Source organism: Schistocerca cancellata, chromosome 2 (genome assembly GCF_023864275.1).
Source record: "Schistocerca cancellata isolate TAMUIC-IGC-003103 chromosome 2, iqSchCanc2.1, whole genome shotgun sequence".
NCBI lineage: Eukaryota > Metazoa > Arthropoda > Insecta > Orthoptera > Acrididae > Schistocerca > Schistocerca cancellata.
The window spans coordinates 991344856-991371317 of record NC_064627.1 but is presented as its reverse complement, the minus strand read 5'-3'; the positions used below and the strand labels follow the sequence as shown (position 1 = coordinate 991371317).

Sequence of the window (26462 nt, the reverse complement as noted above, 5' to 3'; positions counted from 1 at the left end):
GTAAAGAATTCTTATTAGTATTTTGCAAATATGACTTATTAAACTGATAGTTCAGTAATTTTCACACTTGGAAGTTAGTGCTTTCTTTGGAATTGGAATTATAACATTCTTCTTGAATTGCCAAAACTCATGGTGAAAATAATAATACTTATCAATTTGCATGGCTGTTTGGCAAATTTCTTTGTTAAAAAATTGTTTTTGAAGTCTGATGGTAATTCACCTATTTCATACATCTTGCCCACCAGATGGAAGAGTTTTGTCATTGCTGGCTCTCCCAAGGCTGTCAGCAGTTCTGATGAAATATCGTCTACTCCTGGGGCATTGTTTCAACTTAGATCTTTCAGAGCTCTGTCAAATTCTTTCTTGCATGATCATATCCCCATTTCATCTACATCTACTTCCCTTTCTGTTATATTGCATTCAAGTTTGTCTCACTCGTATAGACCCTCTGTATACTCCTTCCACCTTTTAGCTTTCCCTTCTTTGCTTCGGACTGGTTTTCCATGTGAACTCTTGATATTCAAGTAGCTGATTCTCATTTCCCTGAAGGTATCTTTAATTTTCCTGTAGACAGTATCTATTTTTCCCCCACTGAAATATGTTTCTAAAGCCTTACACTTGTCCTCTAGCCATTCTGCTCTTCCTGTCAGTCTCATTTTTAAAATATTTGTATTCCCTTTCACTTGCTTCATTTGCTGCATTTTTATATTTTCTCCTTTCATCAGTTATATTCTTGTGTTACCCAAGGATTTCTACTAGGCCTTGTTTTTTTACCTATTTGATCCTCTGCTGCCTTAGCTATTTCATCTCCTAAAACTACCCATTCATCTTCTGCTGTACTCCTTTCTCCTGTTCTAGTCAGCGGTTGCCTAATGCAACCTCTGGTTTTTTCAGCTTATCCAGGTCCCATCTCCTAAGTTTCCACTTTTTTCCTAAATCTCTGTCTTCCCGATATATAATCAATCTGAAACCTTCTGGTGTCTCCAGGTCTTTTCCAAGTATACAGTCTTCTTTTATGATTCTTAAACCAAATGTTAGCAATGATTAAATTATGCTCTGTGCAAAATTCTACCAGGTGGCTTTCCTCTTTCATTTCCTTCCCTCTCTTCATATACACCTACTATTTTTCCTTCCCTTCTGTTTTCTACTATCAAATTCCAGTCCTGCATCACATTTAAATTTTTGTCTCCTTTAAGTATCTGAATAATTTCTTTTGTCTCATCATATATTTCTTCAATCTCTTCATCATTGGCAGAGCTAGCTGGCATATAAACTTGTACTACTGTGGTAGGCATGGGCTTCTTGTTTATCATGGCTACAGTAATATGTTCACAAAGCTGTTCATGGTAGCTTATCCAGATTCCTATTTTCTTATTCATTATTGAACCTGTTCCTGAATTACCCCTATTTGATTTTGTATTTGTAACCATGTATTCAGCTTACCAGAAGTCCTGTTCCTCCTGCATCCAAACTTCACTAATTCCCACTATATCTAACTTCAACCTGTTCATTTCGCTTTTTAAAAATTCTGACCTACCTGACTGATTAAGAGATCTAACACTTTACACTCCAATCCGTACCACCAGTTTTGTTCCTGCTGATGATGACATCCTACAAAAGTAAACCAAGTGTAATGTAGTCAAATCAAGTATGGTGATACTGAGGGAATCAGGTTAGGAAATACAACACTGTGAAGTAGTAGAAAACATTTTTATCTGGGTAGAAAAATAAATGCTGGTAACAGATGTAAAGTGGCTATAAAATGCAAAGATGCAACACAGGAAAAACGTTTCAGAAAAGGGGAAATATGTTAACATCTAATATTGGGAAGTCTTTTCTAAAAATATTTACCTGGAGTGCAGCCTCATATGGAAGTGAAATGTTGAAATAGGGATGAAAAACAGAAGGGAACAAAAGTTTTTGGAATGGGTGCTACAGAAGTATGCTAAATGTCGGATAGGTAGATGAGGTAACTGATGAAGAGATGCAGAATCTAAACAGTGAGAAACGAAATTTATCTCATGATTTGATTAAAAGAAGGGATCAATTTATAGGATAAAAGGAAGACATAAATGCAATTCGGAGATGTGCTGCTAGATTTCTTACCAGAAATGTCAATGAACACACAGGTGTTACTGAGGTGCCTTGTGAACTCAAATGGAAATTTCTGGAGGGAAGACAATGTTCATTTCACAAAACACTATTGAGAAAAATTAGAAAACAAGCATTTACAGCTGACTGCAGAATGATTCTACTGCCATCAACCTACATTTTATGTAAGGACTGCAAAGACAAGAGAAAAAAGGACTTTTATGGAGGAGTATAGACAGTCACTTTTCTCTCACTCAATTTATGAATGGAACAGGAAAGGAAATGATTATTTATTGATGGTACAAGGTACTGTCCACAATGCACCATACTGTTGCTTCCTGAGTGTATATGTGGATGTAGATGTACATTCTGAAGCATCGAGGAATAGTTAATTTTGTAATGTAAAGAACTGTGGGAGTAAAATTTGAATAGCTAGACCAAGGCTTGACTGCAGCAAGCAGGTCACATGGATGTTGGATGCAGTAATTACATGGATATGAAAAGACTTGCACAGGATAGACTAGTATGGACAGTTAAAACAAATTGTTCTTTGGAATCAGCTTTAAGATAAAGTTGTGGGATATTTGTATATTAACAGAATCTTCTGTTGGTTCTTGGTAGAACAACATTATAATAAATGAAAAGCACCAGTTTGCTTTTGTTCTACAATATTGTAGAACAAAAGCAAACTGGGTATTTGTATATTTACATCTATTTTCTTACCCTCACTTGCTACATTTCAATGTTATCTTGAGCTGGGAAAGAATTATGAGCACTTTTTAACTTATTTTTCAAAATCATTTTCCTCTTTTTCGTTGCGTTATAACACTATGACTAAAGCTGAATTTAATTTTCAGTGTCTTATCGTACGAAGGACTCTGTCGGCAACAGGAACACAACTGGATAATCAGAGATCAAGGAATACTCAGCTTTGCCTTGAAAAGGAATCAAAGCAAAATCGCATTGATGAACTGAGGCTTGTTACTTCGCAGCTCAAGAAGCGATTGGAAAAGGCAACTGATCGCACCACAACTGCAACGGAACAAGCTAAGAGCCTGGAGGAAATGATTGAGGTAAAAAGAATATAATTCTGATGTAAGCCTTTATAATTGGTTATATTTAGAAAATAAAACACTTTAACAACTCCAAATATGTGTGCGTATGCATAAATTTAATGTAAAAATACTCATGGTGTAATAACATAGTAAATATAAATTGAGGATTTGAAGTCATGTAGGCCTAGTGGGGTTGAAGGATATTTATAAGGATAATTCTCATGCATACAATTCAGGTAAGCTGACTCAAGATTGCCCAGGTTATGCAGCAGCTACTGAAGTTGATCATGTTGTACTAAGTAGCATGCTCTGCTACTAAGTGGCTCTAATACAGTTTGGCAGCATTCATTTATTCAGGAAGACAGCTGATTGGTTGCAATAACCCCACAAAAGAATTTGTGGAAGTAGCAGTGAAACTGATGTATGGCATAGCTGTTTACTCAGATTGTTCCGCCTCCATTAAGGTAGAATAAACCTGTGTCAGGACAGCAGTAGGATGTACTGGATGGGTGCATGGATCTCATGTTATTTATAACATCTTGAAGAGTCAGACTGGGAGCATAGAAACAAACACTTTGTTGGTCATGGCACACTTGCCTCGCATCAGACATTTGCTTATTCTGAATTTTAGGAGATAATGCAGTAGGGAAAGTCTATTTGTGTGAATTTAAGTGACAGTGTCATTCCATCTGGCAATAGTGTGGATGGCATGCTATTACAAGAGTGGAATGATCTTTTCTTAGTTAGACCAGCAAATGATAAAGTAAAATAGTCTTCCCATTTATGCGTCAGCACTGACATGAACATTGATAAGGCATTTATCATACCAATGCACCAACACAGAAGGCAGTTCACGTGATTTGTTTGACTGATATTATTTGCTTGACTTTGGTGTTCATAAGTGACACATTATGCCAACAATGTATGGATTGTAGTTTTGTTTCTGGTGTGGTATGCAACATCCATGTTTTGACCTCAGTGACAATATAACTGAAAAACTGATCACCCTGTCTCATGCTCCTGGAAGAATGTCACAGTTTTGTGTTCTTATGGCAGCTGCTTTGGCACTCAACTGGCGCACAGTTTGTGAAAATCAAGCCTCAACAGTGCTTGAGAGATCTGTGAAAAGGGGTGGTAGAGTTCTGAAATAGTGAGGCATTGATTCTGAGAGCAGTCATCCATTTCACTCTTTGTCACACACTTCCCTTCAACCTTCAGTGAATACCTGATCAATTGTCTTGAGTCATTTCCCCTCTCTTCTCTGCTGCAGAGCAACATTTACACTCGACATCCTGAACTTTTTTATTTTTTAAAGATGTATTCGAATCTGTCTTTGCGAGCAGTACTGTGGATATTATTCACTGATATATTCACGTGTCCTGTCATCTTGTCCTTCCTTCTTTTAGTTAATTTCTTCTACTTACTCCTTTTCTCAGAGTCCACAGAGAACCTCCCTATTTCTTTTTTTTTTTCCCCCGTGCACTCAATTTTCAGAAACATTCTGTAATCTCCATCACAAACCTTTAGTTCTCTTCATTTTCAGTTTTCCCACAGTGTGTGACATACAGTGTTGTGATCTGCATGCATATCCTCAGCAGTTCCCATCTCATATTAATGTTTACGATAATAATAGACTTAGTGTTCTCGTTCGTTTTTCCATTCTGCTTCTTTTGACCTCCTTCCTTTGTCCATCATTTGTTATTTTGCTTGCAAGGTAACAGAATTCCATCACATTGTCTGTGATGTAGTCACCTATTCTGACATCAAGTTTCTCTCAATCAGATTTGTACTACTCCTCAATACTTAAGTCCTTATGTAGTTTACTCTCAGTTCATATACTATGCTTAGTAGACTATTCACTCTATTCATAAGTCCAGAGGCTAGCAATGTTATCAATGAAGCTTTATCTGTATCTTGTCACCTTGAATGTTAATCTCACATCTTTCTCTTATTTCCGCCATTGCTTCTTTATGTCTAGGTTGCACAGTAGGGCAGAAAGATAACATCCCTGTCTTACACTGTTTTTTAACCCCGAGTACTTCTTTCTTTGTCTTCTGTTCCATCTTGATTATCATACAGATTGTATATTATCCCTCTTTCCCCATAGTTTATACCAATTTTTCTGAAAATTTCAAACATTTTGCGTCATTTTATATTGTTCAACCCTTTTTATGGATTGACAGTTTGAATGAAGATAAATTAATTTTTCTTAAGCTTAATTCTATTATCAAGTTGTGATGCTACAATACGATAGCTGGAGGCAGCCAGCGCAAGCCATCTAGTGGCAAAAAGGTGACACCAAGCGGTGTCAACATAATTTTGGGAGCCGATTGGATGAACGACAACCATATAATTAAAGAATGTGATCCAGTGCAGATGATAGTTAAAAATGCAAATGAAGAGAAAAGAGTTAAATTCGTAGGACAAGTGATAAGTGAAAGTGACCAATTAGGCTCTCTACAAATAGTAGAGTTACCCTATGGAACCTATTATGATGAAGTAAATGCTGAGAACTTTTGGTTAGAGGATGATCGAGAGATAATAAATAAGCGAGAACAGATGAGGAAGAAAGTAGAAAGTATTCAGACTATTAATGAAGAAAAGAAAGGAGAATTATACCAGATATTAGTCAATAATGAGAGAACTTTTTTCAAAAGAACTGGGAAGAATAGAACATTTTGAATGTAGGTTGCATGTGAAAACACATGAACCATTTTATAAGAAACAGTTCAAGATACCGCTAGCTAAGAGAGCAGCAGTCGCTGAGGAACTAGAGAGAATGGAGAAGTTAGGAGTCATTTAAAGAAGTGATAGTAACTATAATAACCCAATTATGTGTGTGGAGAAAAAAGATGGAGGTATTCGAGTAGTACTCGATGCGCGAAAATTGAATACTATAATTGAAAGAGAATGCGATAAGCCAGATTGTTTAGATGAGATAATACAAAATTTTAACGGGATACAGTATTTGAGTAGTCTTGATTTAACAGCTGGGTATTGGCAGGTACCATTAGCTGCTGAACATAGAAAATATACAGCGTTTTTATTTGGAGGTAAATGTTACCAATATTGTGTGGTACCATTTGGACTCAACATATCAGTGTCAATTTTTATAAGAGCACTGGATAAAGTCTTAGGGAAAGAATTGAGTAAGAAAGTAACTGTATATGTAGACGACATTTTAATTGCGACAGAGAGTTGGATGAAACATTGTGAAATTTTAAATGAAGTATGTCGGGCGATACAGAAAGGAGGAATGACACTGAGGTTGAAGAAGTCAGAGTTTGTGAAAGGAGAAAGCATGTTTGTGGTATACCTCATTAGTAGTCAAGGAATTAGGAAAGACCCAGCAAAAATGCAAGCAATAAAAGAATTCACAGTTCCCACATGTAGGAAGCATGTGAAGTCGTTTTTGGGGTGTTGTGGATTTTATAGAAAATTTGTACCAGATCAGGCTTTTAATAATCCAGCACTAAATGAGTTGTTGAAAATGGGTAAGATATTTATTTGGACGAAAGAGTGTCAAGAGGCGTTTGAAGTTTTGAAAGCTAAATTGAGTGAAGATAATGTATTGAGTCACCCAGATTTGAAATTGCCTTTTTGTTTAGAGAGAGAGAGCAGTGCATATGGGTGAGGCACCCATTTGTTTCAAGTAGAAAATAGTAATGGAAAGGAAGAAAGGAAATCCATTGTGTTTGCTAGTGGAACTTTAAACACAAGTGAAAAGAATTATTCGATAGCGGAGAAGGAAGCATTGGCTATAATATGGGCTCATAAGAAGTTTTACTATTTTCTATGGGGACATACCCCCCCCCCCCCCCCCCCCCCCTCACCCGCCCCATGAACCATGGACCTTGCCATTGCGGGGGAGGCTTGCGTGCCTCAGTGATACAGATGGTCGTACCATACGTGCAACCACAACAGAAGGGTATCTGTTGAGAGGCCAGACAAACGTGTGGTTCGTGAAGAGGGGCAGCAGCCTTTTAGTAGTTGCAGGGGCAACAGTCTGGATGATTGACTGATCTGATCTGACCTTGTAACACTAACCAAAACGGCCTTGCTGTGCTTGTACTGCGAATGTCTGAAAGCAAGGGGAAACTACAGCCATAATTTTTCCCGAGGGCATGCAGCTTTACTGTATGGTTAAATGATGATGGCGTCCTCTTGGGGAAAATATTCGGGAGGTAAAATAGTCCACCATTCAGATCTCCGGGCGGGGACTACTCAAGAGGACGTCGTTATCAGGAGAAAGAAAACTGGAGTTCTACGGATCGGAGTGTGGAATGTCAGATCCCTTAATCGGGCAGGTAGGTTAGAAAATTTAAAAAGGGACATGGATAGGTTAAAGTTAAATATAGTGGGAATTAGTGAAGTTTGGTGGCAGGAGGAACAAGAATTTGGTCAGGTGAATACAGGGTTTTAAATACAAAATGAAATAGGAGTAATGCAGGAGTAGGTTTAATAATGAATAAAAAAATAGGAATGCAGGTAAGCTACTACAAACAGCATAGTGAACGCATTATTGCGGCCATGGTAAGACAGGAAGCCCACACCTACTACAGTAGTACAAGTTTATATGCCAACTAGCTCTGCAGATGATGAAGAAATTGATGAAATGTATGATGAGATAAAAGAAATTATTGAGGTAGTGAAGGGAGACGAAAATTTAATAGTCATGGGTGACTGGAATTCGAGAGTAGGAAAAAGGAGAGAAAGAAACATATTAGGTGAATATGGATTGGGGGTAAGAAATGAAAGAGAAAGCCATCTGGTAGAATTTTGCACAGAGCACAACTTAATCATAGCTAACACTTGGTTCAAGAATCATAAGAGAAGGTTGTATACATGGAAGAATCCTGGAGATACTAGAAGGTATCAGATAGATTATATAATGGTAAGACAGAGATTTAGGAACCAGGTTTTAAATTATAAGACATTTCCAGGGGCAGATGTGAACTCTGACCACAATCTATTGGTTATGAATTGTAGATGAAAACTGAAGAAACTGCAAAAAGTTGGGAATTTAAGGAGATGGGACCTGGATAACTGACAGAACCAGAGGTTGTACAGATTTTCAGGGAGAGCATTAGGGAACGATTGATAGGAATGGGGGAAAGAAATACAATAGAAGAAGAATGGGTAGCTTTGAGGGATGAAATAGTGAAGGCAGCAGAGGATCAAGTAGGTAAAAAGACGAGGGCTAGTAGAAATCCTTGGGTAACAGAAGAAATATTGAATTTAATTGATGAAAGGAGAGAATATAAAAATGCAGTAAATGAAGCAGGCAAAAAGGAATACAAACATATCAAAAATGAGATCCACAGGAAGTGCAAAATGGCTAAGCAGGGACGGGTAGAGGACAAATGTAAGGATGTAGAGGCTTATCTCACTAGGGTAAGATAGATACTGCCTACAGGAAAATTAAAGACACCATTGAAGAAAAGAGAACTACTTGTATGAATATCAAGAGCTCAGATGCAAACCCAGTTCTAAGCAAAGAAGGGAAAGCAGAAAAGTGGAAGGAGTATATAGAGGGTCTACACAGTGGCGATGTTCTTGAAGACAATATTATGGAAATGGAAGAGGAGGTAGATAAAATGGGAGATATGATACTGTGTGAAGAGTTTGACAGAGCACTGAAAGACCTAAGTCGAAACAAGGCCCCGGGAGTATACAACATTCCATTAGAACTACTGACAGCCTTGGGAGAGCCAGTCCTGACAAAACTCTACCATCTGGTGAGCAAGATGTATGAGACAGGCGAAATTCACTCAGACTTTGAGAAGAATATAATAATTCCAATCCCAAAGAAAGCAGGTGTTGACAGATGTGAAAATTACCGAATTATCAGTTTAATAAGTCACAGCTGCAAAATACTAATGTGAATTCTTTACATACGAATGGAAAAACTGGTAGAAGCCAACCTCGGGGAAGATCAGTTTGGATTCTGTAGAAATGTTGGAACATGTGAGGCAATACTGACCCTACGACTTATCTTAGAAGAAAGATTAAGGAAAGGCAAACCTACGTTTCTAGCATTGACAATGTTGACTCGAATACACTCTTCCAAAAACTGCAGATGGCAGGGGTAAAATACAGGGAGCGAAAGGCTATTTATGATTTGTACAGAAACCAGATGGCAGTTATACGAGTTGAGGGGCACGAAAGGGAAGCAGTGGTTGGGAAGGGAGTGAGACAGGGTTGTAGCCTCTCCCCGATGTTATTCAATCTGTATATTGAGCAAGCAGTAAAGGAAACAAAAGAAAAATTCAGAGTAGGTATTAAAATCCACGGAGAAGAAATAAAAACTTTGAGGTTCGCCGATGACATTGTATTTCTGTCAGAGACAGCAAAGGACTTGGAAGAGCAGTTGAACAGAATGGACAGGGTCTTGAAAGGTGGATATAAGATGAACATCAACAAAAGCAAAACAAGGATAATGGAATGTAGTCGAATTAAGTCAGGTGATGCTAAGGGAATCAGATTAGGAAATGAGACACTTAAAGTAGTAAAGGAGTTTTGCTGTTTGGGGAGCAAAATAACTGATGATGGTCGAAGTAGAGAGGATATAAAATGTTGCCTGGCAATGGCAAGGAAAGCGTTTCTGAAGAAGAGAAATTTGTTAACATCGAGTATAGATTTAAGTGTCAGGAAGTCGTTTCTGAAAGTAGTTTTATGGAGTGTAGCCATGTATGGAAGTGAAACGTGGACGATAAATAGTTTAGACAAGAAGATAATAGAAGGTTTCGAAATGTGGTGCTACAGAAGAATGCTGAAGATTAGATGGGTAGATCTCATAACTAATGAGGAGGTATTGAATAGGATTGGGGAGAAGAGGAGTTTGTGGCACAACTTGACAAGAAGAAGAGACTGATTGGTAGGACATGTTCTGAGGCACTAAGGGATCACAAATTTAGTATTGGAGGGCAGTGTGGAGGGTAAAAATCGTAGAGGGAGACCAAGAGATGAATACACTAAGCAGATTCAGAAGGATGTAGGTTGCAGTAAGTACTGGGAGATGAAGAAGCTTGCACAGGACAGGGTAGCATGAAGAGCTGCATCAAACCAGTCTTATGACTGAAGACCACAACAACAACAACATGGGGACATAAGGTGATAATTTACAGTGATCATCAGGCATTGACATTTTTGACGAAATGCAAACTGTCACATAGTCGATTGACTAGGTGTATCCTGTATTTACAACAATTTGACTTTGAATTTAACAATACAAGAGAAGCTAAATTGCTACTCACCATATAGCGGAGATGGCATACACAAACGCACACACACACTCACGCAAACACAACTTGCACGCACGTCTGCAGTCTCAGAGAGCTGAAACTACACTCTGAGACTGCAGACATGCGTGCAAATTGCGTTTGCGTGAATGCGTGTGTGCGTGTGTGTATGTGCGTCTACTGGTGACAAAGGCCCTAATGGCCGAAAGCTATGATTGTGTGAATCTTTTTATTGTGCCTACCACGACTCAGAATCTCCGCTATATGGTAAGTGGCAACTTTCCTTCTCTGGTATTGTTACTTTCCATCCTGGATTTTCTATTGTTTGATTTTGAAATTAAGTACATAAAAGGAGAACAGAATGTAGTGGCAGATGCATTATCAAGATTGCCAATTGCTATGATAGCCACAGGTAACGATACAGAAGTAGAGGGTTGTAAAAGAATTTACCGTATTAAAGGGGTAAGATATCAAAAGGAAGTTAAGAATATATATAAAAACATGAGGAGAGAACAGAATGATGATCAGTTTTGGGCAATGGTAAAGCACAAATTTAGACAGAAGAATAACACAAAATTCACAAAGTATTACTGTATATATAAAGGAGTATTATATAGGAGAAGGGAAGAAACGTCTAATGTATGGGGAGTGTGTTGGCCAGAGAAGTACGTAATAACTCTAACTGACTAAGTACATTTAAGTTATGGACATTTTGGACCAAAGAAGTGTTTAGAGAGATTGAATGAATCTGTGTATTTTAATAATATGGCAAGACAAATTCAAGATAGGATAAAGATATGTGATCTGTGCCAAAAAGCTTAAGTGTCCAATCAGAAGAGTAGAGGTCCTATGCAGTCAATTTTCCCTAACGATGTATTAGAAATAGTGGCTTTAGTTTTTTATGGTCCATTACCCAGAACCACAGGGTTTTTTTGTTACATATTTGTCGCCTTAGATATTTTCTCCAGATTTATAAAATTATACCCAATGAGAAAAGCAGCGGCAAAATTCGAGTGTGACAAAATGATCAAAGACTCTTTTTTGAAAGTTGGGAAGCCTAAGAGTGTATTAACAGACAATGGGCCCCAATTTATATAAAAAAAGTGGAGAAATAGTATGGTGTTACAAGGAGTCGAAGTTAAGTATATAACAGCGTACCATGCTGCAGGTAATCCAGTGGAACGAAGTATGCGTGAAATAGGGAGACTATGTCGTACATATGCCTATGATAAACATTGCAATTGGGGAAGGTATGTGCAGGACATAGAAAATGTTATGAACAATGTGGGACATGAGAGTACAGGTTTTACACCTAATGAAATTTTAGAGGGAATTAGGGAAAAGAACTTGGTGGAGGAGTGTATGGACTATCCACCCAGAAAAGAAGTAGACATAAAGGAAAAGAAATGCTTAGTGAGAGAACAGTTAGAAAAGAAAAGTAATGCACGGAGGAAACAACATGAAAAAAGAGGGAAATTTACAAAAATTGAAATAGGGGATTTAGTATTCGTAAAAACCCACATTAAATCAAAATAAATAAATTCAGGAAATTCAAAATTCTTTCATATATATAAAGGTCCATATTGAGGTAGCTGACATTCTGTATACCAATGTATTTTACTTGATCTTCCCAGAATCGAAAAAGAAATATGACACTCGAAATATTGTTGAGCTGAAATTGTATAGAAAAAGAGATACCAAGAGCTGTCATAAATAAAGACCAGGGATCTAGAAAAGAAGTTGAGTAATATTAAGCGTTTCACAAAAGGAATGAACACTGATGTGGTAGGTTGAGGATTAAATGAGAGAGGTGAATAAAAAGATGCATAGACAATATAAGTAACAGAAAACACTGTGAAAAGTAAGTATAAAAGCTGTGGTGAATCTTAAATGACTACAAAGTCATGGTAAACATTTATCATATAAAAAAGTGTTAATGTTATTGTGTGTTAGGGGCAGTGACAATAATGTAAAAAGAATTGTAAAAGTGTGTTTGTCTAGCTGTTGATAAAGTATAGAAATGTTTGAAAGAGTGTAATTTAGAGAATAAGGAAATCAGATTATTTAGTTGTCTATAAGATATTTATGACAATGGTAACACGTAGAAAAAAGTAATAGCTGAGTGTCACATGACTTAGGCATTTCACCTCGTGGTAATTTAATACCTCACGATGAAATGGAGAGGGACGTGTGATGCTACAATACGTTAGCTGGAGGCAGCCAGCACAAGCCATCAAGTGGCAAAAAGGTGATGCTAAGCGGTAGTATTATTATAAAGTAACGTCGAGAGAGGGCAGCAGGGAATGGAGACAGCCAGCGAGAGGCATCTAGCGCCTTAAAAGAGAAACGGTACTGCTAGCCTTACCCGTGGACAGTACTCCCCTTTGAAAATGTAAATAGTGTGTAAAGAAAATAGATAATAAGTAAATGAGTAAAAATAATAATTAAGCTGTACTGATGGAAGAAGAATAGGTAAAAGTAAATAGACTATAAATAAATGAACCAGTAATATTACAAGAATAATAAGGGAGAGTCCCCTCCCCCCCCCCCCCCCCCCCAAAGGTTACGTGGATGGAACAGCGTAGTCAGCAAACAAGAAAAAGAACAGTGGTCTGGAGTCAAGTCAAGGTGGCTCACGGCAGAAGACTTTTCGCACGTGAGCTGGCAAGGCCTAAGTACGCAGCACATTAACTTTTGTTAATTATTATAAAAGACAGTGCCGAAACGATGTTGTGTGGAGGGGAGCAGTGGCACATACATGTTAAAAGGGTTGCAGAATGAGGAGAAGTATATTTCACTGAAAAGGACATTATTGTGCAATACGGCAATGATGATGGCAATCAGGTATACTCTGGCTTTAGACTCCACTATGGGATATACAGAGGCAATGGTAAAGAAGAAAGCTGTTAAGTGCACTGTGTTGGGCCAAGCTCGTGAATATAAGACGGTCACAGCACCGTGAGCGATTGTAAGTGCAAAGCCGCGCTGTAGAACAAAGACCAAAAACAAACAAAAAAACTATTTCTTTTTCAATTGTAAAAGAAGTATTTGTATATATATCAATTGTGCCATGAGTGAAAGAGTATTAAATCAATGTTTACCCCAAATAGTGCTCCCAGTGAACGTTATTTGAGAGTTAACCTGAGTCCTTCACCACCTGGTACATGGCTTGGGTACAAGTCATGGGGTACACAAGAGGTCGACAGGAGCATCGGCAGTTGTATTGAGGCAGAGAATTTTGCTGGTGGTAGTTACTCAGAATTGACAACTGTGGATGTCAATGAGCTGGAGGGATTAGAAGACACTACAAGGTGCTGTACTTGCAAGTTTCGGATGCTGTGCTGTGGGTGAAAATGAGTGAGCAGAGTAACTGCGTGAAAGTTTCAAGTGATTCAAATTGCAGTATTAAGGATAATTGCTGTGATTAAATCCAGAAAGATCACCACAGCTTAGTAGCGTTATCAGTAGTTACTCTAAAGATATTAGCAGATTAGTAGATTAATATTCTAGTAATAACCCTTGTATTGTGTAGGGGAAAGGCATGTGACGGAATAGAAATCGAGGGTCCTTACTAAAGGATATGTGTGTCTGGATAAGGAAAGATTAAATAAAACAGGGAACCAACCCAAGAGTTACTGCATGAAGTGTTGCTGATTATTCCCCATTATAAAATTCTTGTATAATATAAACAGAGCATGAGGATTGTCAACTACAGTCGCCACGAAGTGGGTCGTGGAGGGCAATCTGTCAGGCAGGTGTGCAGTCACGCCAAACAAAGTCTGATGGAATCCTGGGGAGGGCACGACCACCACAAAGTGAAACATCGAAACTGCCTCTCTTGTCCCTTTAGCTTTCATAAAACCAAACTTATTGCCATCTAACATATCCTCAACTTTCTTTTCAATTCTTTTGTATATAATTCTATATCCTATAAAAATATCCTAAGAAAAAACTGAGTACATAGAACACACACATAATACAGAAAAGTTTATGAAAACAAAGTATGGAAAATTTAAGAGTTGATAGATTCAAATACCTGGGGGAGTGGATGCAAGCCAATGGACTGGATAACACAACAAATAAAGAAAGAATAAAAGGTTAGAATTTGCATATAAATTAACACAAAACTACTACAATAAGAAATCAATACCCATACAAGCGAAGATTAAACATTATAATTCAGTTATTAGGATACAAGCGAAGATTAAACATTATAATTCAGTTATTAGGATACAAGCAACGTATGGATCAGAGTGCCTAACATTGAGTAAGAAAGATGAATTAAGAGAACTAGAAAAAAGAGAGAGAAAAATACTAAGAAAAATTCTAGGTCCTGAGAAAAACAAGGAAAATAGGTGGATTAAAAGGAGAAATGAAGACCTATACAAAAATACAAAACATATCACAGATACAATGAGGAAGAGACAGCTAAAATTTTATGGACATTTAAAAAGAATGGAAGAAACAAGGATTACAAAGAAATTTTTTAAATTATGTTAGTAAGCTGAAAAAAACTGTAGGATGTATAGAAGCAGTAAAGAAAGACGCCAACAAAATAGGTGTTACAGAAGAAATAATACATGACAGGAATCACTTTAGGCTACTTATAGAAAACGCAAACTATGAATAAGATGAGCCAAAACCTCGACCCAAGAGAGTGTGGACAGATGAGCAGAGACGAGTAGTTGGCGAGAAAATGAAGGAAGTACTGGGAAGAACGGAAGAAAAAGAAACTCCATAAGTCTTAAGTTGTATGCGGTCCATAGCTGGCCAAATTCATAAATAAAATTTAAAAAAAATTCTTGTCAGCAACTTGGATATGTGAGCTATTAAGCTAACTGTGTGATAGTTCTCACACTTATCTGCCATTACCATCTTCCGGATTGTATGGTTGATATTTTTCTGATAGTCTAATGATACGTTTCCAGTTTCATAAATTCTACACACTAATTTTGATATTTACTTGCCACTTTCCCTAATGATTTTAGAAAGTCAAAAAAAAAAAAAGTTATCTGTTCCTTCTGCTTTGTTTGATCGCAACTGTTCCGAAGCCCTGTCAAAGTCTAATGCTGGATCCTCTATGTCTTCTAATTCGATACCTTTTTGTTTTTTAATCACATCAGCAGACTGCTCTTCCTCCATCATAGGGATCCCCAGTGTGCTCTTTCCAGCTATCCACTCTCTCCTCTGCATTTGACAGTGGAATTCCTATTGCACATGCAATGCTGATGACTCTTTTTAATTTACCAAATGAATTTTAAATTTTTCTATATACTGAATCTACCCTATTTCCTTTTCAATTTCGTCACTTTTTCCTGTAGCCATTTTGCTTAAGCTTCACTACACATCCTATTGATTTCATTTCTAAGTGACTTGTATTGAGGTATTCCTTTGCACTTCCCTCTTTTATCACTCAGCTAAAGTATTTCTTCCATTATCAAAGTTTCTTCACAGTTTCATTCCTTGTACGTATATTTGTCTGTACAGTTTCTGTTTCTGGCCTTCAGTGGAATATGTCATATCTGCTGACAATATGCCTGTTTTACAGAAATGTGTGCCCCATGCATGTGATCAAATTCTAGGCCAGCCACATGTGTCTGCCAAAGTTTGTAGTTCTTTAAAAAGAACTATTGAGGGATGTGTAAGAATACATGCTTACTCTGTGAATGCATCCTGTGACGTCAACTGACAGAGCACTATCATAGGGCAGAATGGCCCATATTGCGACAAGTATTTGTTTCTGAGCTTTTGTTTATCTGGTATTTTCTCTAATTTTTACCCTGGAAGAATATGGGACACTGTTTTAAACATCAACGTGTGCCACAATTGACATGAACAAATACTCTGTCCCTCTGCTTAGTGAGTCTTCTATAGACAACAACAAATTTCAAAGTACATGGCAATATTCATATTAGTGTGAGGAGTGTTCTTAGAGATATGCTTTGATGTCTTCATCTGTGTATTTGAGGTTGTTGCATGTATCCCCAATTATTATTAAACATGATGTTTCCCAAGGAGTTTAACTCATAACACAAAAGTTAAATGGTTGAACTCTTCACTCGGCTTACAGATAATAGTTACTTGATAATCACTACTATCTAATTCTGTACTACTTCTGACACTGCCATACCATGACTGCTCTCTAGCTGTATGCCTCATAATATCCATAACCCTATTTATTTTATAACTTACATTGCATTTTAAATGTTGGTTGGTTTCAGTATTTCATTTTGGTACTCGGATTTGTCCCAAATGATCTGAGAAATGACACTTTGTCATCTGTTGAGACCATAATTTGTTCTAACATGATCTGTTGAACTATTGAGTTGATTAATGGTTCAATACAAACAACTTCAACTTCACCATTAGTTTCACAGGTGATGATGCAGGCCCATAAAACCTTTTCATTCCCAACATTCATGCATAACGTATTAACATGAAGATCTCTAAGTATGAGAATGTGTGTATGCCGGTATCAAACTATTCTACGTACAACAATTTCAAAATTTTTGTCATCACATGATTACACACCTGGGACATTATTTCTACGTTGTTAATAAATTTACTTTTGTTTTTGTGCTAATACCAGTACATTACAAATGCATGGTAGATATTCCAGGGAAGTGGATAAGACACAAATAGAGATATGTGCAGGGCAACACAGTCATTATACGCTACAAGGAATTTGGTGTAGGAATGTTCCAACAAAGGCCATCCATAGTACAAGTTCCAAATGCTATCATTGCTAGTAAATGCCCAAAGTGCAGCCCAAGAGGAAACAAGTCTGTAGCAATGATCTGATAACTGGTGCAGTGAGAAGGTATAAATAGCTACCACAATAAACACAGCACTGACTGTACACTTCAGAGCTGATCCCTTTATGTACAGATCTTTGTTAGGGATGTTGCCTAAATCCTGTTCTTTACATAAAAGCAGTTATTCAGCCTCATATACAGATATCAAGGGGAAAATTCCCAGTCAGACTGAAATATTCTGTTGACAATACCCTTTACAAGAAAGGTATTAAGAAAAATGTCAGTAATGACTGAACAATTCCTCCACTTAACTCCTCCTTGAAGGTAGAAAAAATAAGTGTTCAAGAACCATAGCACACTTCTCTCAAAATAAGGTACATAGTTAGTCTAAATATGGATTTCAAAAGCATCTCACCAGCAAACATGCTGTCTTTCAATTAAAAAATTGGAGCATACAAAATTTAAATTTTAAAATATTGCCAACTGTTTTTATGTGACTTGCCAAATGTCTTTTATTCTGCAGTTGACAGCACTTTCCTACAGAAGGTCAAATATTTTGGTATCAGAGATCTTGCTGGTAACTAGTTTTCATTCTACATGTCTAAAAGGATATGGATTGCTGCAGTAATAAACCCATGGAGGGTATGCAAGAAACAGCATCTTCAGAATGGGGAATAATCAGTACAGGGATCAATATTGGGTCTGCTGCAGTTCTTGTTTTCTGTAAATTATCTTCAGTCGTGTATCTAAAAGTCATAAATAAATCTCTTCACTGACAGTGTATTATAATCATCACTGGAAAATGTAATTAATGTTTTTGTAAAAATTAATAACTAGTTCTCTACCAGTGAACTGTCACACACTGAAATTATACCTGCCTGACAACTCCTAGTCCATAGAAGAATTTCTGAACGTGTAATAGTACGATCGTGTGTGTGTGTGTGTGTGTGTGTGTGTGTGTGTGTGTGTGTGTGTGTGTGTGTGAGTGTGTGTGTTTTAGAGAGGGGGAAGGGGTGTGGCAGTGATATTTTTCATGTCTAGTGTAGTGCAAAGTGATATCAAAAGTACGCGAGAGTTTTTTTTCTGGTCATGTGTTGTTTTTTTATCTTTGCCGTAAGACTATAGAGTCTCCTAGTTTTTGTTACGTCTTTGTTGTTTTTTTAAGTTTCTTCTCATTGTGAGTTTTTGTGAATAAATATTTTTTCGTTAACACATTATACCGGTCGGCTATGCAATTATTTGTTGTAGGCAAGTCACCTACATAATTGGTGACCTCCGATTAAGGAACTTTAACCCTTTCATTAGCTGCGTTGAACATTAACTGCAAAAGCAATGAACGACTACGGCAAATGATACGGTTCTATAACGGAAGAAATTCATAGGTTTCAGAATGAGATATTAACTTTACAGTTGCATATTTCAAAGATATGAATGTCAAGCATATACCGGACCAAAGGAATGATGTTGGTTCAACAACCATGGCACACACCAGCAAGGCAACATCATCGGAAACTGGGACTACTGCAGCACAACCACAGCAAGTAACAGCAATGGAACTACCCGCTGGTTTCAGCACTTCACCAACTCAACGGTTGCAATTACGAGCGCACCCATTCATGCCTTAAATGATTAATGGAAAATCTCATATAGAGATGTGAAACAAATACTAACAAAGAGATAGAGGGGCTGGCCAGTACTTACCTCAGCTCAGTACAGCCGATAGATACACATAAAACAAAACCGAAAATTTATGTTCCTAGCTTTCGGAACAAATGTTCCTTTATCAGGGAGGAGAGAGGGGAAAGAAAGGGAAGAAGGGAAAGGAGATTCAGTTACTCACAACCCAGGTTATGAAGCAACAGGGAAAGGAAAATAGGGAAGGTAGCAAGGATGGAGGCATGGTTGTCAGAAGGAAGCCAAAGATATTCTACTGTAAGTACTGTGCCAGGTTCAGACCAAAGAGGATGCATACAGAAGTAAAGAGGTATATAGTATAAAGATAAACGCAACTATGCAGGATGAAAAGATGCGTGAATGGCTAAGAGGAAAGGGAAAGAGGAGAAGACTGAAGAGTAAATGGGAGTGAGGTTGTTTAACGTAGGGTCAGTCCAGGGGGATGGCGGGATGAAAGGATGTAATGGAGTGCAAGTTCCCATCTCCGCAGTTCAGAGGGACTGGTGTTGGGTGGTAGAAGCCAAATGGCACATACGATGTAGCAGGTTCCTAGGTCCCTAGAATTATGCTGGAGGGCATGCTCCGCTACTGGGTATTGGGCATCTCCTAGGCGGACAGTTCGTCTGTGTCCGTTCATGCGCTCAGCCAGTTTAGTTGTTGTCATGCCGATGTAAAAGGCTGTGCAGTGCAGGCATGTCAGTTGATAAATGACATGTGTAGTTTCACATGTGGCCCTGCCTTGAATTGTGTACGTTTTACCAATAGCGGGGCTGGAGTAAGTGGTTGTGGGGGGGATGCATGGGGCAGGTTTTGCAGCGGGGTCGGTTACAGGGGTAGGAACCGCTGGGTAGAGAAGGTAGTCTGGGAATATTGTAGGGTTTAACAAGGATGTTATGGAGGTTAGGGGGCCGACGAAAGGAAACTCTGGGTGGTGTGGGGAGAATTTTGTCAAGGGGTGATCTCATTTCAGGGGTTGACTTGAGAAAATCATATCCTTGGCGGAGTAATTTGTTGATGTTTTCGAGGCCAGGATAATATTGGGTGACAAGGGGGATGCTTCTGTGTGGTCTGGGGGTAGGAACATTGTTGTTGGACGGGGAGGAATGTATTGCTCGAGTGATCTGTTTGTGGACAAGGTCTGCAGGATAGTTGCGGGAGAGGAAAGCACTGGTCAGGTTATTGGTGTAATTGTTGAGGGATTCGTCACTGGAGCAGATATGTTTGCTACGAATACCTAGGCTGTAGGGAAGGGAGCGTTTGATGTGGAATTGATTGCAGCTATCAAAGTGCAGGTACTGTTGTTTGTTTGTGGGTTCGATATGGACGGACGTGTGGATGTGAGTTTCAACAAGATGAAGGTCAACATCCAGGAAGGTGGCTTGGGTTTTGGAGAAGGACCAGGTGAAATTCAGATTCGAAAAGGAGTTGAGGTTATGGAGGAAATTGAGGAGTCCAGACCACAAAGATGTCATCTATAAACCTATACCAGGCCAGGGGAAGCAGCTGTTGGGTCTTCAGGAAAGCCTCCTCCATGCGGCCCATGAAGAGGTTGGCATAGGACGGAGCCATCCTGGTTCCCATGGCCGTTCCCCTGATTTGTTTGTAGGTCTGGCCTTCAAAAGTGAAGTAATTATGGGTGAGGATGAAGTTGGTAAGTGTGATAAGGAACGAGGTTTTTGGAAGATCTTCGGGTGGGCGTTGGGAGAGGTTGTGCTCAAGGGCAGAGAGACCATGGGTATGTGGGATGTTTGTGTAAAGGGATGTAGCATCTATGGTGACAAGAAAGGTTTCAGGTGGGAGAGGAGTGGGAATGGATTTGAGGCGTTCTAGGAAGTGGTTTGTGTCTTTGATGTAGGATGGGAGTCTGCGGGTGATAGGTTGGACACATGTCATTTATCAACTGACATGCCTGCACTGCACAGCCTTTTACATCGGAATGACAACAACTAAACTGGCTGAGCGCATGAACGGACACAGACGAACTGTCCGCCGAGGAGATGCCCAATACCCAGTAGCGGAGCATGCCCTCCAGCATAATTCTAGGGACCTAGGAACCTGCTACACCGTATGTGCCATTTGGCTTCTCCCACCCAACACCAGTCCCTCTGAACTGCGGAGATGGGAACTTGCACTCCAACACATCCTTTCATCCCGCCATCCCCCTGGACTGAACCTACGTTAAACAACCTCACTCCCATTTACTCTTCAGTCTTCTCCTCTTTCCCTTTCCTCTTAGCCATTCACGCATCTTTTCATCCTGCATAGTTGTGTTTATCTTTATACTATATACCTCTTTACTTCTGTATGCATCCTCTTTGGTTTGAAGCTGGCACAGTACTTACAGTAGAATATCTTTGGCTTCCCTCTGACAACCATGCCTCCATCCTTGCTACCCCCCTATTTTCCTTTCCCTGTTGCTTCATAACTTGGGTTGTGAGTAACTGAATCTCCTTTCCCTTCTTCCCTTTTTTTCCCCTCTCTCCTCCCTGATGAAGGAACATTTGTTCCAAAAGCTAGGAACATAAATTTTCGGTTTTGTTTTATGTGTATCTATCGGCTGTACTGAGCTGAGGTAAGTACTGGCCAGCCCCTCTATCTCTTTGTTAGTACCCATTCATGCCTTCTCAGCCACACACATGGTTCGCAGTAATGGAAAATATATTTCTACAATAAAGAATAGTCAGTGATCATGAGAAGTTCACCTTGGTGATAAGTAATTTGGACCATCAGACCTCGGCTTTGATATCTGACATTACAGTGAACCCGCCTACAGAAGGAGCATACTGTAGACTGAAAGAAGAATTAATATCTTGGTGTGTGAAGTCAGTTGACATCAGAGTCAAACAAGTACTGTACCAAGACAAACGGGGAGATAGGATCCCATCAGAATACTGGCATCATTTACGCAGCCTGGTAGATAGTTCGACAGTCTCTGATAGACTGTTACTCCGCTTATGGCAACAACAGCTACCAACACAAGTGAGAACTACACTAGCTATATACGACGAAAGATCAGTTCACAAACTGCTGCTCGCTGCAGACAGAATCTACGAGATGCACGAGCCTATTGCAACAGTCATAATGACATCAACAGATGCCACGTACAATAACTACCATTACCAGCGAGACCAAACTGGCGATATAACAGTAAACTGTGCCGCAGTCGCAACGTGACAGGCAACAAAAAGTTCAAACGAAATCAGAGATTTAAAAACTGCAATAGAGGATTTGCGAATGCAGCTACGTATGCTACAGCGACCACAAGTTATCTTTAAGTGCAAGAGGGACCGGGCTGGGCGTGAAACACGAAGTCAACAAGAGGACGAGCGTAAGGTGTTTTGGTACCATAAAAGTTTCGGGAGAGATGCTACAAGATGTACATCACTATGCGCCTACTCAGACAACAGAGGTATGTATGAAAACTGTGCAATGTTTTCATGTCAGTGACAGCAATCGTCAATACATATGCCTCCTGCTTCGAAAAGATTGTATGTATCAGACGTACTTACGGGTACAAGGTTTTTGGTGGATACCGGGTCAGACATTAGTTCGCTTCCTGTCAGCCATGCGCCACACAACGAAAAAGACATACAGCCACGTTTGAAGGCAGTGAATAACTCTGTGATTAACACGTACGGATGTAAAGTGTGCAAGATTGATGTGGGTTTTTCCAAACAGTTTACCTGGTCTTTTGTGTTAGCTGGTATATTAGAACCTATTTTGGGCACTGATTTTCTGGCACATTTCGATTTGGCGGTCGACTTACAGGGTAAACGTTTGTTAAATCTGACAGACAACATTGCAATATCAAGCACTAAAGGGCATACAACTTGTGAGAAGCTACAGGCGATTGGCAACTCTGTAGCCGAAGAGCTACATGACGAAGAGAAGAATCGGAGATGTTCTGACAGACAGACAAAAGAAGTTAAACATTGTACGGTTCACTATATTCGTACCATGCCAGGACAACCAGTTTCACGACGAGCACATAGAACGCACCAGAGAGATTGACAGAAACAAAGGCGATATTCGAGGAAATGTTACAGTTGGGAATAATTCGCTGGTCAGACAGTCCGAGGTCTTCACCCCTACACTTAGTACGTAAGAAATATGGATAATGGAGACCGTGTTGGGATTACCAAGCATTAAACTCAAGAACCATTCCAGATAGATACGCAGTACCTAATATACAGGACTTCACATGTGCTTTGGCCAGCGCGAAAATTTTTAGAGTCCTCGATTGCAAGAAAGCATACAACAAGATACCGGTGGCTCCAAGAGATGCGCAGGAGACAGCAGTGATTACACCATTTGGATTACTCGAGTTTTTATTTATGCCTTTTGGCCTTAAGAATGCAGCACAGACTTGGCAGCATTTTATCGACGAAGTGATAAAGGGATTAACATTTTGCTTTGCTTATCTTGATGACATCTTGGTTTTCTCTCCGGATAGTCAAACACATGAACAGCATCTGTGTCAACTTCGCAAGCGTCTATCTGACTACAGAGTCATTTTAAATGAAAATAAATGCGTCATGCACAAGAGCCAAGTCACTTTCCTCGGCCATACTGTGTCATCAGAAGGTATATTGCCTGTGCCAGAGAAGATCGTGGCGATACAGGCCCTTCCGAAACCGACAAACTACCAAGAGCTACGACGATACATGGGAGTAATAAATTTTTATTGACGTCATCTGCCAGCAACGGCTATAGTGCAAGTACCACTCACTGATGCACTCAAGGGATATGACGCCAAAGGTCGACGAATAATTAAGTGGACACAAAAAATGGACAAAGTATTTAATTATCTTCAAGCAAGCCTCAGCAAAGCAATGTTGCTCGCTCACCCAGTTCACTACGCACAGCTAGCTATTCTTGTAGATGCAAGCCAGTCGGCAATAGGGGCGGCGCTACACCAGCGTGTAGAAGGGCAATGGCAACCACTACGGTTTTTCTCTAAAAAGTTACAGACTGCACAACAGAAGTGGAGCGCGTATGACAGAGAATTGTTTGCGATATATGAAGCAATTCAATACTTCCACCCACAAATAGAGGCTAGACCAGTGACTGTATTTACAGACCACGAACCCGTAACATCGGCTTTTAAAAACACCAGTGATAAGTGCTCACCAAGACAGTTCCATTATATTGAGTTCATAAGTCAGTTCACGACAGATATACGCCATTTAAGAGGCACAGAAAATTTAGTGGCTGACTATTTTTCACATATTTGCGGGATTTCAAAAATTATAGACTATGATAAACTTGCAGTGGAACAGACCAAGGATGCAGAGCTACGACAGCTGTTAAACGACCCGTCTACAGGTCTGAAGTTCGAGCAAATTCTGGTACCTAACTCCAAGCTGAAGCTGTGGTGTGACTTTTCTCAAGGCAGACCAAGAACATTGATTTCAGAAATATCGCGCAAGACGGCATTCGACAGTGTCCACACACTATTGCATCCAGGAGCCAATGCTACAATCAAGCTGCTGATAGACTGCTATGTGTGGCTTTCTATGAAAAGAGACGCATCTTTTGGGTACGTTCCTGCATTCCTTGTCAACAAAGTAAAGTTGGACGACATGGGCGTGCTGATATTGGAGATTTTCAAGGTACCTCTGCTAGATTCGCACACGTTCACGTGGACCTGGTTGGACCTCTCCCACAGTCAGAGGGTTATAGATATTTGTTTACGGCCATAGATAGGTGCACAAGATGAGCAGAAGCAACTCCAATAGTTGACATTTCAGCCGAAACTGCTGCAAAGACGTTTCTGTGTATGTGGGTTGCCCGTTTTGGATGCCCCCTTCATGTCACAACTGACCAAGGATGTCAGTTCGACTCTACATTGTTCCTCGAGCTATCCAAAATGTGCGGTTTCCAACGCCACCACACGACTACCTATCACTCTGCCAGTAATGATATGGTCGAACGATGTTACAGAACACTCAAAGCAGCATTGATGTGTCATCAAGAGAGATGGACGGAAATATTACCATTAGTGTTGTTAGGCCTGCGGACAGCTCACAAACCTGATATTGGTGCATCGGTTGCCGAGATGGTTTACGGCGAGCCGCTACGGATTCCTGCAGATTATTTAGTACCAACCTCATTACCTGGATCAGAGGGCCTCACACACTGGGTGCAGCAGCTAAAACATCACTGCACAAATATACATTGCCCGCCACCTTTTCGCCATGGCAACCGTAAGGTGTTTGTACACAAAGACTTATACGATTGCTCTCACATAATGTTGCGAACAGACTCAGTCAAATCGCCTTTACAACCACCATATACGGGCCCATTTCAGGTGCTGAGTAGAAATAAGCATACCGCGGACATAATGTACAATGATGTTCCGAGAAAGGTATCGATTGAACGTGTCAAACCAGCATGAGTTTTACCCTCTCCAACCTCTGACTGAAACACCGCTCAGTACATCGTCCGAGACAGGTGAAACACCACCACAAACGACGACGTCACCGCCCCTGAGACACCTGACACACACCAGAGCTGGACGTTGAATAAAATTCAAGTATCAAGATATCCCTGGAGCTCCGCACTTTAAGGGGGGGGGGGTCCTTGTGTGGCAGTGATATTTTTCATGTCTGGTGCAAAGTGATATCAAAAGTGCACGAGAGTTTTTTTCTGGTCATGTGTTGTTTTTTTATCTTTGCCGTAAGACTATAGAGTCTCCTAGTTTTTGTTACTTCTCTGTTGTTTTTTTAAGTTTCTTCTCATTGTGAGTTTTTGTGAATAAATATTTTTTCGTTAACACATTATACTGGACGGCTATGCAATTATTTTTTCACCTACAGGGGAAAAGACATATTGAACATTTCGTAATTAAGCATAACTCGCTGTATGTATGTGTTTAAATAAAAAAAAAAAACTAAGAAATCATGTCAGTGGTCAGCATTTTGCTATATTTTCTGCTGAGATGTACTAAAACTGACTCACTCTACATCATTGTGAGAGGTTGCAGTTCTAATCCATGGAACATGCAAATAACTAACTCACTGAATTTATATAAAACACAATACATGATACAGTTCAGTCTGCACAAAGTCTGATTACACCATTACAAATAATGTATGAGGGTAAATCAGTTAATGAACCAGAATATTCTATATTCTTAGGTGTTTCTATTGATAATAACCTGAACTGGGAGTGACATGTTACAGATTCTCTTAAACATATAATCTCTGCAACTTTTGCATTATGTATAATGTCAGATTCTGACAACAAAAATATCAGAAAGTTGGCTTATTTATCTTATTTTCATTTGCTTATGTCTTATAGCATCATACTCTCGGGTAACTTGCCACTGAAGAAAAAGTGTTTCTTTCTCAGAATTATGTAATGGGGTGTTACGCATCCACTTTAGAACCTCTTGTAAACAGCTCTGTAAACAGTTGGGCATACTGAATTTTTTTTTTCCTAGCTTTTGTCTTCTTCTTATGATACTTTTATAAGTTATTTCAAGTTTATTATTATTATTATTATTATTATTATTATTATTTGATGGTGTTTCCTTCAGTGTGAATGTTGCTCTATCCTCCCAAGAGTTTTAATATTCTGGTTTTAATGAAGGAATTTCAAACAGAGCACTATAAGCAGCTTCGCGTGGCTAGTGCGGGTCTTAA

At 39.2% G+C, this 26462-nt stretch overlaps 1 protein-coding gene across 3 annotated transcripts in view; it reads left to right on the top strand.

The window, feature by feature from the left end:
- LOC126162967 (coiled-coil domain-containing protein 39) overlaps window positions 1–26462 on the top strand; it is a 485180-nt gene that overhangs the window by 275785 nt on the left and 182933 nt on the right. For all 3 annotated transcript variants that reach the window (XR_007535141.1, XM_049919812.1, XM_049919811.1), the window contains one exon: window positions 2949–3164. Coding sequence is in view for 2 of the 3 variants with exons in the window: in XM_049919812.1 (XP_049775769.1) it covers window positions 2949–3164 (216 nt within the window). In the remaining variant the exon portion in view is untranslated. The remainder of the gene's footprint in view (window positions 1–2948; window positions 3165–26462) is intronic.